A 12500-nucleotide genomic window follows, 5' to 3' on the forward strand; every position below is an offset into this window, starting at 1 on the left:
CCACCACCACCACACCACCACCATCACCACAACCAACAGCAACACCACAACCACTACCACCACCACACCACCACCACCCACCACCAACACCACCACACCACAACCACCACCACCATCACCACCACCAACAGCAACACCAACACCACCACCACACCACCCACACTCAGCTATTAAGAAACAAGGAACTTATATTTCACAGTGCGTTTAATTTGAACACAGTGTACGTTTCTAAACAATAACAAACTGTGTGTTTATGTAAAGGGTCCTTATCATCCTTTTTTTTTATTTTTTGGTTCACTTGTTGGTTGTCGTATTCTTTTCTGCAAAAGGTGGGAGCATCATTTATATTTGGAATGTGGGTTTCTTTTACTGGAGTTTGTTTTCTTGAATGGGTTGCCCTTGTGAGCAGGTTGCTTTTGTTTATTTTTCACACTTTTTTTTGTGTTAATTGTATTTGGTAGCAGAGGTAGGGCCAGTTATTTCAGGGGTTGTTATTGTTGTTTAGTCTTGGGTTAGCTGTAATTAAATGGTTTCTATGTCAAAGACATTCTAGCCATGGCTGTCTCATAAATTCCTCGTGCGCAAAAAAAAACCAGGGCAGGAGGCATGTGGCCTAGTAGTTAGGGTGTTTTGCTCTGTGTGATTGTCGATGGTGATTTCAATTCCCAAACCAGATGGTCTGTTTTTTCCTGAGCAAAACCCTTCATTTCATGTGATCCAGTCCATTCAGCTGTAACGAGTTCTAGTAACAGCTGCTGGGAAGGTACCCTGTGATGGACTGGTGTCTTGTTCAGTGGTGAGGGAATGTAATCTACGAACGAAGACATTCTAACAATCACTGTTCCATCATTTCCCCTCGTGCACAAGAACTAGGGCAAGGGCACATTGCCTAGTTATTTGTGAGTTCCAGCAACAGTTGGGAAGTTAACCCTGTGATGGACTGGTGTCCTGTGAAGTGGCTGGGAGTGCTGTAATTTCAGCTTACAGTCCCGTTTTAAGGGTATGTCTGTAATTATTCTATCTAATGTGACCTTCCCTTATTTTAAGACTGTAGTTGAGATTTGAAATAGAAACTGAAAGGAAGATTTGGCTGTTATTTCTAACAACCAGAATAACCATATTTAGGCTCATGATGGGCCTAAAAGAAATTAGGACCACATTATCCAATGTTACTATTCCTAAAATAGTGATATGAATTGATGAAAATTTGGGTATTATTCCTAGCTGTTTGTGTGGAGGTTAGTTGTTTTCAGTGGCGGCTTGCTTTTAGTAGATGATGGTTTTTTGTGGTGGAGGTTGATTTTAAGGTTGGGTTGTTTATTGTGAGGTTGTTGCTTTTTTTTGCATGGAAGTTTTTTTTTATTGGAGGTTTGTTTTTCAGTAGAGGTTGTTTTTAGTGGAGATTGGTTGTTGATGGAGGTTGGGTTTTGGATTCAATTGTTTGTTATGTGGCTCTCAGTTTTTTTTGTTTTTTGCCTGGAGGTTCGTTTTTCCAGTAGATGTTGTTTTTAGTGGAGGTTGGTTCTTGGTGGATAATAGACGCAGGAGTGGCTGTGGGGTAAGTAGCTTGCTTACCAACCACATGGATTAGGGTTAAGTCCCACTGCATGGCAACTTGGGCAAGTGTTTGTTCTACTATAGCCTTGGGTGACCAAAGCCTTGTGAATGGATTGTAGACAGAAACGAAAGAAGCCGTTGTACATAAATATATCATCATCACATCGTTTAACGTCCGTTTTCCATGCTAGATGGGTATTATGTATATAGATATCTGTAATATATATATATGTATATATATATATATATATAATATATATATAGATATATATATATATATATATATATATTATAAAAGGCATATATATATATATTATATATTATTATAAAAGGCATATATATATATATAATATATATATCTCTTATTATAAAAGGCAGATTTTATCTGCCTCCCTTGGGAGTTAACAAATCTACAATATAGGATTTCTTCAAGTACAATTTACCTAGCATTTTTAAGAGTACAATGCATCGCGTCATGCCAGGTCCAGTTTTTTAAATTTAAACTCCAATTAAGCAAAATTTAAAGAAAACTCACATTCTGGTGTGTGTGTCAAATGCTTTTCTTAGTCTGGTTTACACCACACGCAAACGCACACACACAGTGGGCAACGTATAAAATGAAAGTAATTCACTTACTGTAGTGAGTGATTCTTTCACTCTGCCTCCCACTTCCTATTTCCACACATTGACACGCAAATATATAAATAAAATTGTAAGCTAACGTGCGTGTGTGTGAGTGTGTGTGTGTGTGTGCGTGTGTGTGTGTGTGAGGGTGCGTGTGTGTGTGTGTATGTGTGCGTGTGTGTGAGTGTAGGCTCATACATACATATATACATAGATAAGACAGTAAGGTGTGATTTGGGGGAAAATTTGGATGCTATTTCTACCAGGTCTAGCTACCATGTAGAGGTCCCCCTCATGGCTCATATATATATACATACATAAGACAGTAAGGTGTGATTTGAGGGAGATTTGGCTGCTGTCTACCAGGTCTGTTAGGCCTTCTCATGTAAACTCAAGCTTTCTCATGCCTGAACATAAGACCAAAGCAGAGAATGTATTCTTTTTTCTTCTGCTTTTTCCAGCCATTGGTCTGTGGCCATGGGGGCAATGCCTTGAAGAATTGTAGTTTAATGAATCAACTCCAGTTTTTTTTGTAAGCATTGTACTTATTCTATCTGTTTCCTTTGTCAAACCACTAGGTGACAGGGATGTAAACAAACCAACATTCGTTGTCAAGCAGTGGTGGAGGACAATCACAAGCACAGACACGCACAACACACACATACATGCATACACATATACACATATACATACATACATATATATATATGTGTGTATATATATATTGCAGCGTGGAAGGTGTTGTAAGCCATTTAAGAAACACACAAAAACCGTACATTCACTTCAACATTAAATTTAATTTGCCAAAATATTTCGTCGCTTTGAGACCGCGACCTGTTCACTGACAAAAATATCGTTGCTAACAGGTCGCGGTCTCAAAGCGACGAAAATATTTTGACAAATTAAATTTAAATGTTGAAGTGAATCTAACGGTTTTTGTGTGTTTCTTAAATGGCTTATAAACACCTTCAATGCTGCAACTGTTTCGTTCCAGCACACGATCTCAGATCAAGTCACTTGCTATGCAAGTACATCTCTGTAACTATTATATATTTATATAATATATATATGTATATTGGTTAAAAACAGAAGATAAACAAAAGAAGAAAGAGGACCTCAAATTATGTAAATAGAGGAAATCTTTATATATAAAAGTGAGGGTTGTGTGTTGTCTCCACGATTTAGATTCCTAACTACTCCCACATTTTGCGGTGCAGTTTAACCAAAACCGGGTATCTTATAGTCGTGATTCATATCGAGACCGTCTGGGTATTGAGCGCGCGTCTACGATGAGTCTACGATTTAAAAAAAAATTACCATCAATTTTTCCCATTTTAATCCATTTTTGACATATATAAGGGAAGTAACTCTCTAAAATTATTATTAAATCTCAGAACGTAAAAAGCTACAGTAAAAACCCCCCCCCTTTGTGGTTAGCCATATGACATGGCTATTATACTTTACATCTCTAAAAATGCTTATATAATTATTTCCTTACAAACCCGAGCAACGCCGGGGCGATATTATGCTAGTATATTATAAAAGGCAGATTTTATCTGCCTCCCTTTGTCAGTTATAGAAATCTACAATATAGGATTTCTTCCATTACAATTTACCTAGCATTTTTAAGAGTAGAATGCATCGGGTCATGCCAGGTCCAGTTTTTAAATTTAAACTCCAATTAAGCAAATTACAGAAAACTCACATTCTGGTGTGTATGTCAAATGCTTTTCTTAGTCTGGTTTACAGCACACGCAAACGCACACACACAGTGTGCAACGAATAAAGTGAAAGTAATTCAGTGTGTTGACAGGTAGACAATAGAATGCGATGACGATGGCGATGTAATATTTGTTTCTGTCTATGACGCTGATAGATACATGAGTAAAATGTATGGGAAGCTAAGACATAAGAGTGAGTGAAAATGTTCTTGGAAGAGAGTAAATAGCGAGAGAGAGTGATTTGAGGAAGACTTTACATTAAATAACCGTAGTGGCTTGTGTTAGTAATAAAGTAAACATACACTCATACATACATACATACATACATACATACATACATACATATATACATACACACACACACACACATACACACACATACATACATACACACACACATACATACATACACACATACATACATATACATACATACATACATACATACATACACACACACACACATACACACACACACAGTATTGAAGCTTGAGAACAATCAGATACATTTGCAACACATCTGTTGAAAATATTATTGTTCACACACATACATATACATATATACATACAGACAGACAGACAGATAGACACACACACACACACACATGATCCAGCATGGCCACAACCTCAAGGCTGAAACATATAAAAGAATAACAGAATATAAATGTGTGTATGTGTGTGAGAGAGAGAGAGTGTGTGTGTATATGTATGTATGTATGTATGTATGTATGTATATATATATAATAATGCGGTTTTTTCAACAGCTTGAACTAAAAGTCAGAGGGGAATGGGATATAAACTACTTATATTAACTTGTTAAAAAGCAGGTAGTAATTTTATCTTGTCCTTATTCATAGTGCAAGTTTTGAAGAGTGCATTTCGATTTTAACAGCTATTTTTTCAAAGCTATGTTGGAAGTAACAAAGGAGCATATTGGCATATTTTGCTTTATGAGTTCAATAAAGACAACAACGCAACGGAAAGTACAAGAAATATTAATGCAGTATATGGGGATTGGACAATAAGCGTAAGGCAGTGTCAATGGTGGTGGTTCCAGAAATTCTGAGCCATAAATACAGCCTAGAAGACGAGCCTCATCCTGAAAGATCTGTAGAACTCGACAAGGACATCCTGAAAACCCTGGGGAACAAAATCTCATCGTAACTGTTGAGGAACTAGCAGAGAAGCTTGGATTTGGTCATTCAACCATTCATTGAGACCTGTGTGCTATCGGAAAAGTCAGCAAATTGGGTCAATGGGTTCCTCACGAACTTTCCGAGTCTAATTGCATGCAGAGAGTGAATGTATGCTTTTCTTTGCTGTCACATCTCACCACTACTGCGCTATGTATATCTATATATATAAAACTGTAGTTGTGTGAGTGTCTGTCCCCTTCGATTTAGATCCTAACTACTCCCACATTTTGCGGTGCAGTTTAACCAAATTCGGGTAGCTTATAGTCGTGATTCATATCGAGCCCGTCTGAGTATTAGCGCGTGTCTACGATGAGTCTACGATTTTAAAAATAATTTAACATAATTTTTTATTCCATTTTAATGCATAATTTTTGTGTGTCGATGGCGGCGGAGTAGTGGCGTCCACGCTCACACCTGCACCTGTGGGGAAGGGAGTGTAAGGAAATCAACGTCGTAATGCGTTGTCAAGGAGACCAGCGTTCTTTTAGAACAACGACTTCATGGCTTGAAGACACAAAACAGAAATGGCTAAGAAAGCGTCTACATGAGTCTACGATTTAAAAAAAAATTTACCATCGTTTTTTTTCCATTTTAATGCATTTTTTCGCTATTATATAAGGGAAGTAACTCTCTAAAAATGTCTACAATGAGTCAACGATTTAAAAAAAATTACCATCATATTTTTTCCATTTTTAATGCATTTTTTGCTATTTTTTTGCTATAACTCTCTAAAAATGCTTATATAGTTATTTCCCTTACAAACCCGAGCAACGCCGGGCGATACTGCTAGTATATATATATATACAAAATCAGAAAATGGAGAAATACATCTAAATCATTAATCAACTACCAGATAATACCCAATCACATACTTTATTGAACCACTACATAAGAACATAAGGTTAAAATAAAAAAATATATAACAAAACAGCGTACATGAATGAGTAATACAATACTATAGGTACAATCATTATAAGAGGATATAAATAAATAAATATAAATAGATATAAATATAAATATACACTATATCTTACAGCTGTTTCGGCCATGCAGATAAATATATCTCATTTTAACAATATTAGCCATGTATAGTATGTCAATATGAAGTTAAAAATGAGACATTTACAAAGATATCTTAAGGCCTCTTCGGAGATTCTAAAGTATAAACCAAATTACATATATACTCATATAAGTGTGGGTACATACCCATAATAAATCATTTACATATATATATGAGTGCATATACTCATACTCTTATACATACACATATACATATACATAATAATACAAATAATATAAATCAATAAAATATATATATGTTCCATATTCAATGATTTTCAACTTAATATTAAAATATTACAACGTAGAGAGCATATATATAATATATGTGTGTGTGTGTGTGTGTATATGTTTGTGTGTCTGTGTTTGTCCCCCCAACATCACTTGATAACCGATGCTGGTGTGTTTACGTCCCCGTAACTTAGGGGTTCAGCAAGAGAGACTGATAGAATAAGTACTAAGCTTACAAAGAATAAGTCCTGGGATGATTTGTTCGACTAAAGGCAGTGCTCCAGCATGGCTGCAGTCAAATGACTGAAACAAATAAAAGAATAAAAGAAAAAGAAAGAATATTTTTTGGATTGGGTTGTTCATTGTCTTATTGCATGGAGGTTCGTTTTTTATAGGAGGTTGTTTTTAGTGGGGGGTTGGTTTTTGGTGGACAATGGTTTCTGGTTCGGATTATTTAGTGTGCGACTTTTTTTGTGTGGAGGTTGGTTTTTAGTTGAAGTTGTTTTTAGTGGAGGCTGGCTTTTTGGTGGATATTATGTGGTGTGGAAAGGTGTGTCCTATAGTAGTGTGGGAAGTTGTGCGATGTTGTGGGAAGTGGTATGATATGATGTAAGTTTGTGTGGAGCAGTGTGTTCTGTAGCATGGTGTGGAGTGGCATGGAGTGGTGTGGAGTGATGCAGAGTAGTGCGCAGTGGTGCAGCCCTACATGGAGTGGTATAGAGTGGTGCACAGTGGAGCAGTACAGTGTTAAGTGTTGCAGAGTGGTGTAGAGTAGTGTGTTCTGTAGTGTGTTGTGGAGTGGTATGCTGCTGTTTAGCTCCAGCCCGACCCTAATTGTGCAGATCAATGATTAAAGGTCTTCAAGCCACCATCTTCTCTTTGTTTTAGGGGTAGGTCTGTAACTATTTCATCCAATGTGACCTTCCCTTATTTTAAGATTGTAGTTGTACTTTGAAACAGGAAGAGAGAGAGAGAGAGAGAGAGAGAGAGAGAGAGAGGAGAGAGAGAGAGAGAGAGAGAGAAAGAAAGAGATTTGACTGTTATTTCTTGCAGACTGAATAACCATGTAGAGGCTCTCCTGCTAACTCATTTGGTACGATGGGTAGGGTAAGAATGTGTGCGTGTGTGTGTGTTTGTGTGTGTGTGTTGTGTGTGTGTGTGTGTGTGTGTGTGTGTGTGTGTGTGTGTGTGTGTTGTGTCCTGTTGTCTCTTGTACATGAGGAGTTGCAGTGTCATGAAAGTGTTCCATTATAAAAGGTCAAGTTTTGAATGGGAATGAAATTCACATGAGAGTTATTATGAATATTTTCTTCAATTCATTCTGGACACACACACACACACACACACAACCTACATACATAAATACATACATACATACATACATACATACATACATACATACATACATACATACATACAATTATGGCTTCTACTATAATTAGTTACCAATTAGAGGATTCTGTCTCCTCCCTCTCTTGCCCCTACCCTAGCCTCATCATCCTCCTTTCCGCCACCTCCTGCAGAACCCCTGCTGCTCATGTTTTTGTTTCTTCAGGACTTTAAAAGAAGATTTAACAAAAGGGATATTGAAACACTTTTTTTGTCTTTGTTGTGGATGTGTGTCTGTATGTGTAGTAGTTTGTGTCTGTCTGATTATTGTCAGTATGTATGTATGTATGTATGTATGTATGTATGTATGTGTATGTATGTATGTATGTATGTATGTATGTGTGTGTGTGTGTGTGTGTGTGTGTTGTGTGTGTGTGTGTGTGTGTCTCTTTGATATGCTGTGTACCCTCTGTCTATATATTTGTATAGGTGTGTGTCTACAGCACTTTGTGTACATGTACATACATACATATACCCCTCCCCCTCACACATATATACATATATGTATATATACATATTTATATACACAAATATATATACATACACACATATATATATACACACATATATATAGACACATATACATACACACACACATATATAGACATATATATACGCATACATACAACACATACACACACACACACATATGCACACATGTACACACACATGCACACTCACACACACACACACACACACATATATCTGTGTATATACTTATCTATATGTGTGTGTGTGTGTGAGTGCATGTGTGTGTGTGCATGTGTATGTGTGTGAATGTCTGTGTTATCTTTGTGTGGCTGGCTGGTTGTCTGGATGGCTGGTTGTCTGGCTGGCAGTATTACTTTGTATGTAAAGCCTTGACTACAAAAGTTTAATAATGGTACTCAATGGTACCTATTCTCTGTTGACTTCAAACCACCACCACCACCGCCACCGCCGCCACCACCACCAAAACCACCACCTACACCACCACCACCACCATCTACACATCCAGCCTCATACACAAGGTTAATAATATATAACCATTTATGTTGTCACAGTAAAAAATGACATGACAAAAAGCTTCTGAGACACAGTAGTGATGTGTTGTTTACAAAGATTAGAAAGTAAAACACTCACGACTTGGTTTCAGATCAAAGTGAAAGAAGATTAATAAGTTGTATTTCAAGTTATGGTAATTATAATTTTTCTAGATTTCTACTTCTTTTCACAACATGAGCCAACAAAGGAACTTTGAGGTGAACTCTCAATTTTGGGTTTCATTTTGTTTTACTCTTTACTCTTTACTCTTTTACTTGTTTCAGTCATTTGACTGTGGCCATGCTGGAGTACTGCCTTTAATCGAGCAACTCGACCCCGGGACTTATTCTTTTGTAAGCCCAGTACTTATTCTATCGGTCTCTTTGCCGAACCGCTAAGTAACGGGGTCATAAACACACCAGTATCGGTTGTCAAGCAATGCTAGGGGGACAAACACAGACGCACAAACATACACACACACACACACACACCACACACACACACACACACACCACACACACACACACAACAACACACACATATATATATATATATATATGACGGGCTTCTTTCAGTTTCCGTCTACCAAATCCACTCACAAGGCTTTGGTCGGCCCGAGGCTATAGTAGAACACACTTGCCCAAGGTGCCACACAGTGGGAATGAACCCGGAAGCATGTGGTTGGTAAACAAGCTACTTACCACACAGCCACTCCTAGTGGGACTGAACCCAGAATCATCATCATCATCATCATCATCATCATCGTTTAACGTCCGTTTTCCGTTCTCTTATTTGATTCAGTCATTTGACTGCAGCCATGCTGGAGCACTGCCTTGAAGGGTTTTAGTTAAAAAAATCAGCCCAGAGCTTATTATTCATAAGCCTAGTACTTATTTTATTGGACTCTTTTACTGAACTGCTAAGTTACAGGAACATAAACGCACCAGCTTTTATTGTCAAGTGATGGCAGGCGGAAAAACACAGACAGACAGACAGATACACACTCTCATACACACACACACACACACACACAAATATATACATATATACATATACATATATACAATGGGCTTCTTTCAGTTTCTGTCTACCAAATCTATTCACAAGGCTTTGGTTATCCTGAACTATAGTAGAAACAGTTGCCCAAGGTGCCATGCAGTGGGACTGAACCCTGGAACCATGTGGTTGGGAAGCAAGTTTCTTACCACATATCCATGCCTGCTTAACCATATTTCTGTTAAGATACAATATCTTTGTTTCAATTAATTTTGAAATTTATGAGAAAATTAGTAAAATAACTTTGTAATTATTAATCTGGTGTTTGTAACATAAATTAGCCTGAAATTTTGATGGAAAGGTTTTAAATTTAAATTGCTTTAAAACATGAAGTTTTTATTATAGAACGAACGGTGGTTTCAGACAGGTTGGCATCAAAGGGGTTAAGCTGTTTCAAGTAAACACTCTTGCAGGGAAGAGAAAGACATGAGCATGGAGGGAGATGCAGAGGGATGATATTCTGGGGAGAAAAGACCAGATGTAGTGGTTTACGTTGGGCCTGGTAGTGGGTGGGTGGGTGGGTGGATGGATGGGGGAGTAGACAGAATATGAGTGATGTGAGAGTGAGAGAAGTGAGTCAGATGTGCCTAAATGGAGGTGGTGACTCAGGAGCTGATGGCTATAAGGAGCAGAGGCCATTACTGTTGCAGTAGAAAAGGCAGAGATTATACGACCTCTTTAACCCTTTAGTGTTCAGATTATTCTATCAAACATAATACCTATTGATTCCCATTGATTTGAATCAATCATGCATTATCTCATATCTTCAAGATCTTGATGGTGCAATTACTTAATGTAGAATAACATTGTTGGGTTGGTGTGAGGGCCTGGATCTGGTCAGTTTGAACATAAAACAGATTAAATATTTTGGCCGGATATGGCCGGTCTAAATACTAAAGGGTTAAAGTGGTCAAGACTCAATTTAATTAGTGTAGATACTAATGCCAGAGTTTAAATTTCGATCACTAGATTTATACATCTTCGTTTAGGTGTTTATTTTTATTTATGATGAAAGTATGCTGTCTCTATGTATATATATCTCAACATCCAATTCCTTCATTCTTTATCGAGTGACATAACGGTATGGACGATTTGTTTTGGAGTCTCGCAATGCCATATACGCCTATGAGGATTTACTTTCCCAATGAAACTCGGTTTTTTCCCAAACTTTTTCTCAAACCTGCTATAATGTGATACAAGTCTTTGGTGTGGTAATTGTACGTGCCTGAATAAGGCTTTTGATCTACCTGTTATATCAATTATGCATTGATATAAGTTGTTCAATAAAGCCCGAAACATATGTACCGTAAAATCCTTTGCATCCTGTTTTTCTTTTGATACACGTATATATATATATATATATATATATTCTAGCATTCTACTGTGCTATGAATATTGTTTCCATCATCGATCATCAGTCTTTTGAGTGTGTGTTATCTCCAGTGAGAAGTCTATTGTATTGCTATTTAGTATTAGTTTTCACAACTCGTCGGAAGTGAGTCACTTCCAGTTTGTATCTGGGATCGAGGTTGTTTTGTCTTCAGAAAAAGGGGTGGGATCCCTTTTGTGGTCCGTCTGTATCTCAGAAGACCTGCTGTCATCACCGAACGTTCTTCTTTGGTTATTTCATGTTTCTGCAAATGTGGCTTTGTTTCAATGTAACCAATTATCTGCTGCTTCTAGAACAATGAACTGACAAAGTTTTTTTCTACTGTTGTTGCTTCATGTAGATTTCTAGGCAAGCTTAATTGTTCGGCCATGCTTAGTCATTTGGCCAAAACACCAACGCCAGTTGGTGTAAATACCAACACCAAAACATTGACACTGGGGTGTTAACACACCAACACTAGTTGTCAAGCTGTAGTGGTGGACAAACAATAACACACACACACACACATATATACAATGGGCTTCTTTCAGTTTCTGTCTACCTAATCCATTCACAAGGCTTTGGTCGGCCCAAGGCAATAGTAGAAGATAACTGCCCAAAGTGCCATGAATTGGGATTGAACCTAGAACCATATGGTTAGGAAGCAAGCTTCTTACCACACAGCCAGGCCTGGAAAATATTATTAGACAATACATAACATATCCATACTGTTGCTGCTTCGTGTAGAAATCTCGGCAAGTGGGGTCACAATCACCACTGTGATAACAAAGACAAGCAATGGTTTAAATTTTTTGGAGCCATTTATATATATATACATACACATATATACACTCTCATATATGTGTGTGTGTCTCCCAATCACCACTTAACAACTGGTGTTGGCATATTTATGTCCCCGTAACTTAGTGGTTCGGCAAAAGAGACCAACGGAATAAGTACTAGGCTTTAAAGACTAAATTCCTGGGGGTCAATTTGTTCGACTGAAAACTTTTTAAGGTGGTGCTCCAGCATGGCCGCAGTCAAATGACTGAAACAGGTAAAAGGATAAAGGGCTAAAAGAATATTCTTGGAGTGAGGCATCTCTGTTCCTTTTTGTAACATGGGAATGGTAAGGTTGATGAGTTAGGCCTGGTCATTTTCACAAGGATTGAAGAATAAACTCAAACACTATTTGTCATGTTGCAGGATTTACAAGACAGGAAGCCTGTTGACCAGCTCTCATCAACGACTGCTCAAGAAGCCTTTTTGAAAGAA

At 37.6% G+C, this 12500-nt stretch overlaps 1 protein-coding gene across 2 annotated transcripts in view; it reads left to right on the forward strand.

The window, feature by feature from the left end:
* Nucleotides 1–12500, forward strand: part of LOC115221244 — a 101493-nt gene that overhangs the window by 83631 nt on the left and 5362 nt on the right. For both annotated transcript variants that reach the window (XM_036510890.1, XM_036510889.1), the window contains exon 19: nucleotides 12432–12500. This exon is cut by the window's right edge and continues 18 nt beyond it. In XM_036510890.1, the coding sequence (XP_036366783.1) occupies nucleotides 12432–12500 (69 nt within the window). The remainder of the gene's footprint in view (nucleotides 1–12431) is intronic.

Source organism: Octopus sinensis, linkage group LG18 (assembly GCF_006345805.1).
Source record: "Octopus sinensis linkage group LG18, ASM634580v1, whole genome shotgun sequence".
In the NCBI taxonomy this organism is placed as follows: domain Eukaryota; kingdom Metazoa; phylum Mollusca; class Cephalopoda; order Octopoda; family Octopodidae; genus Octopus; species Octopus sinensis.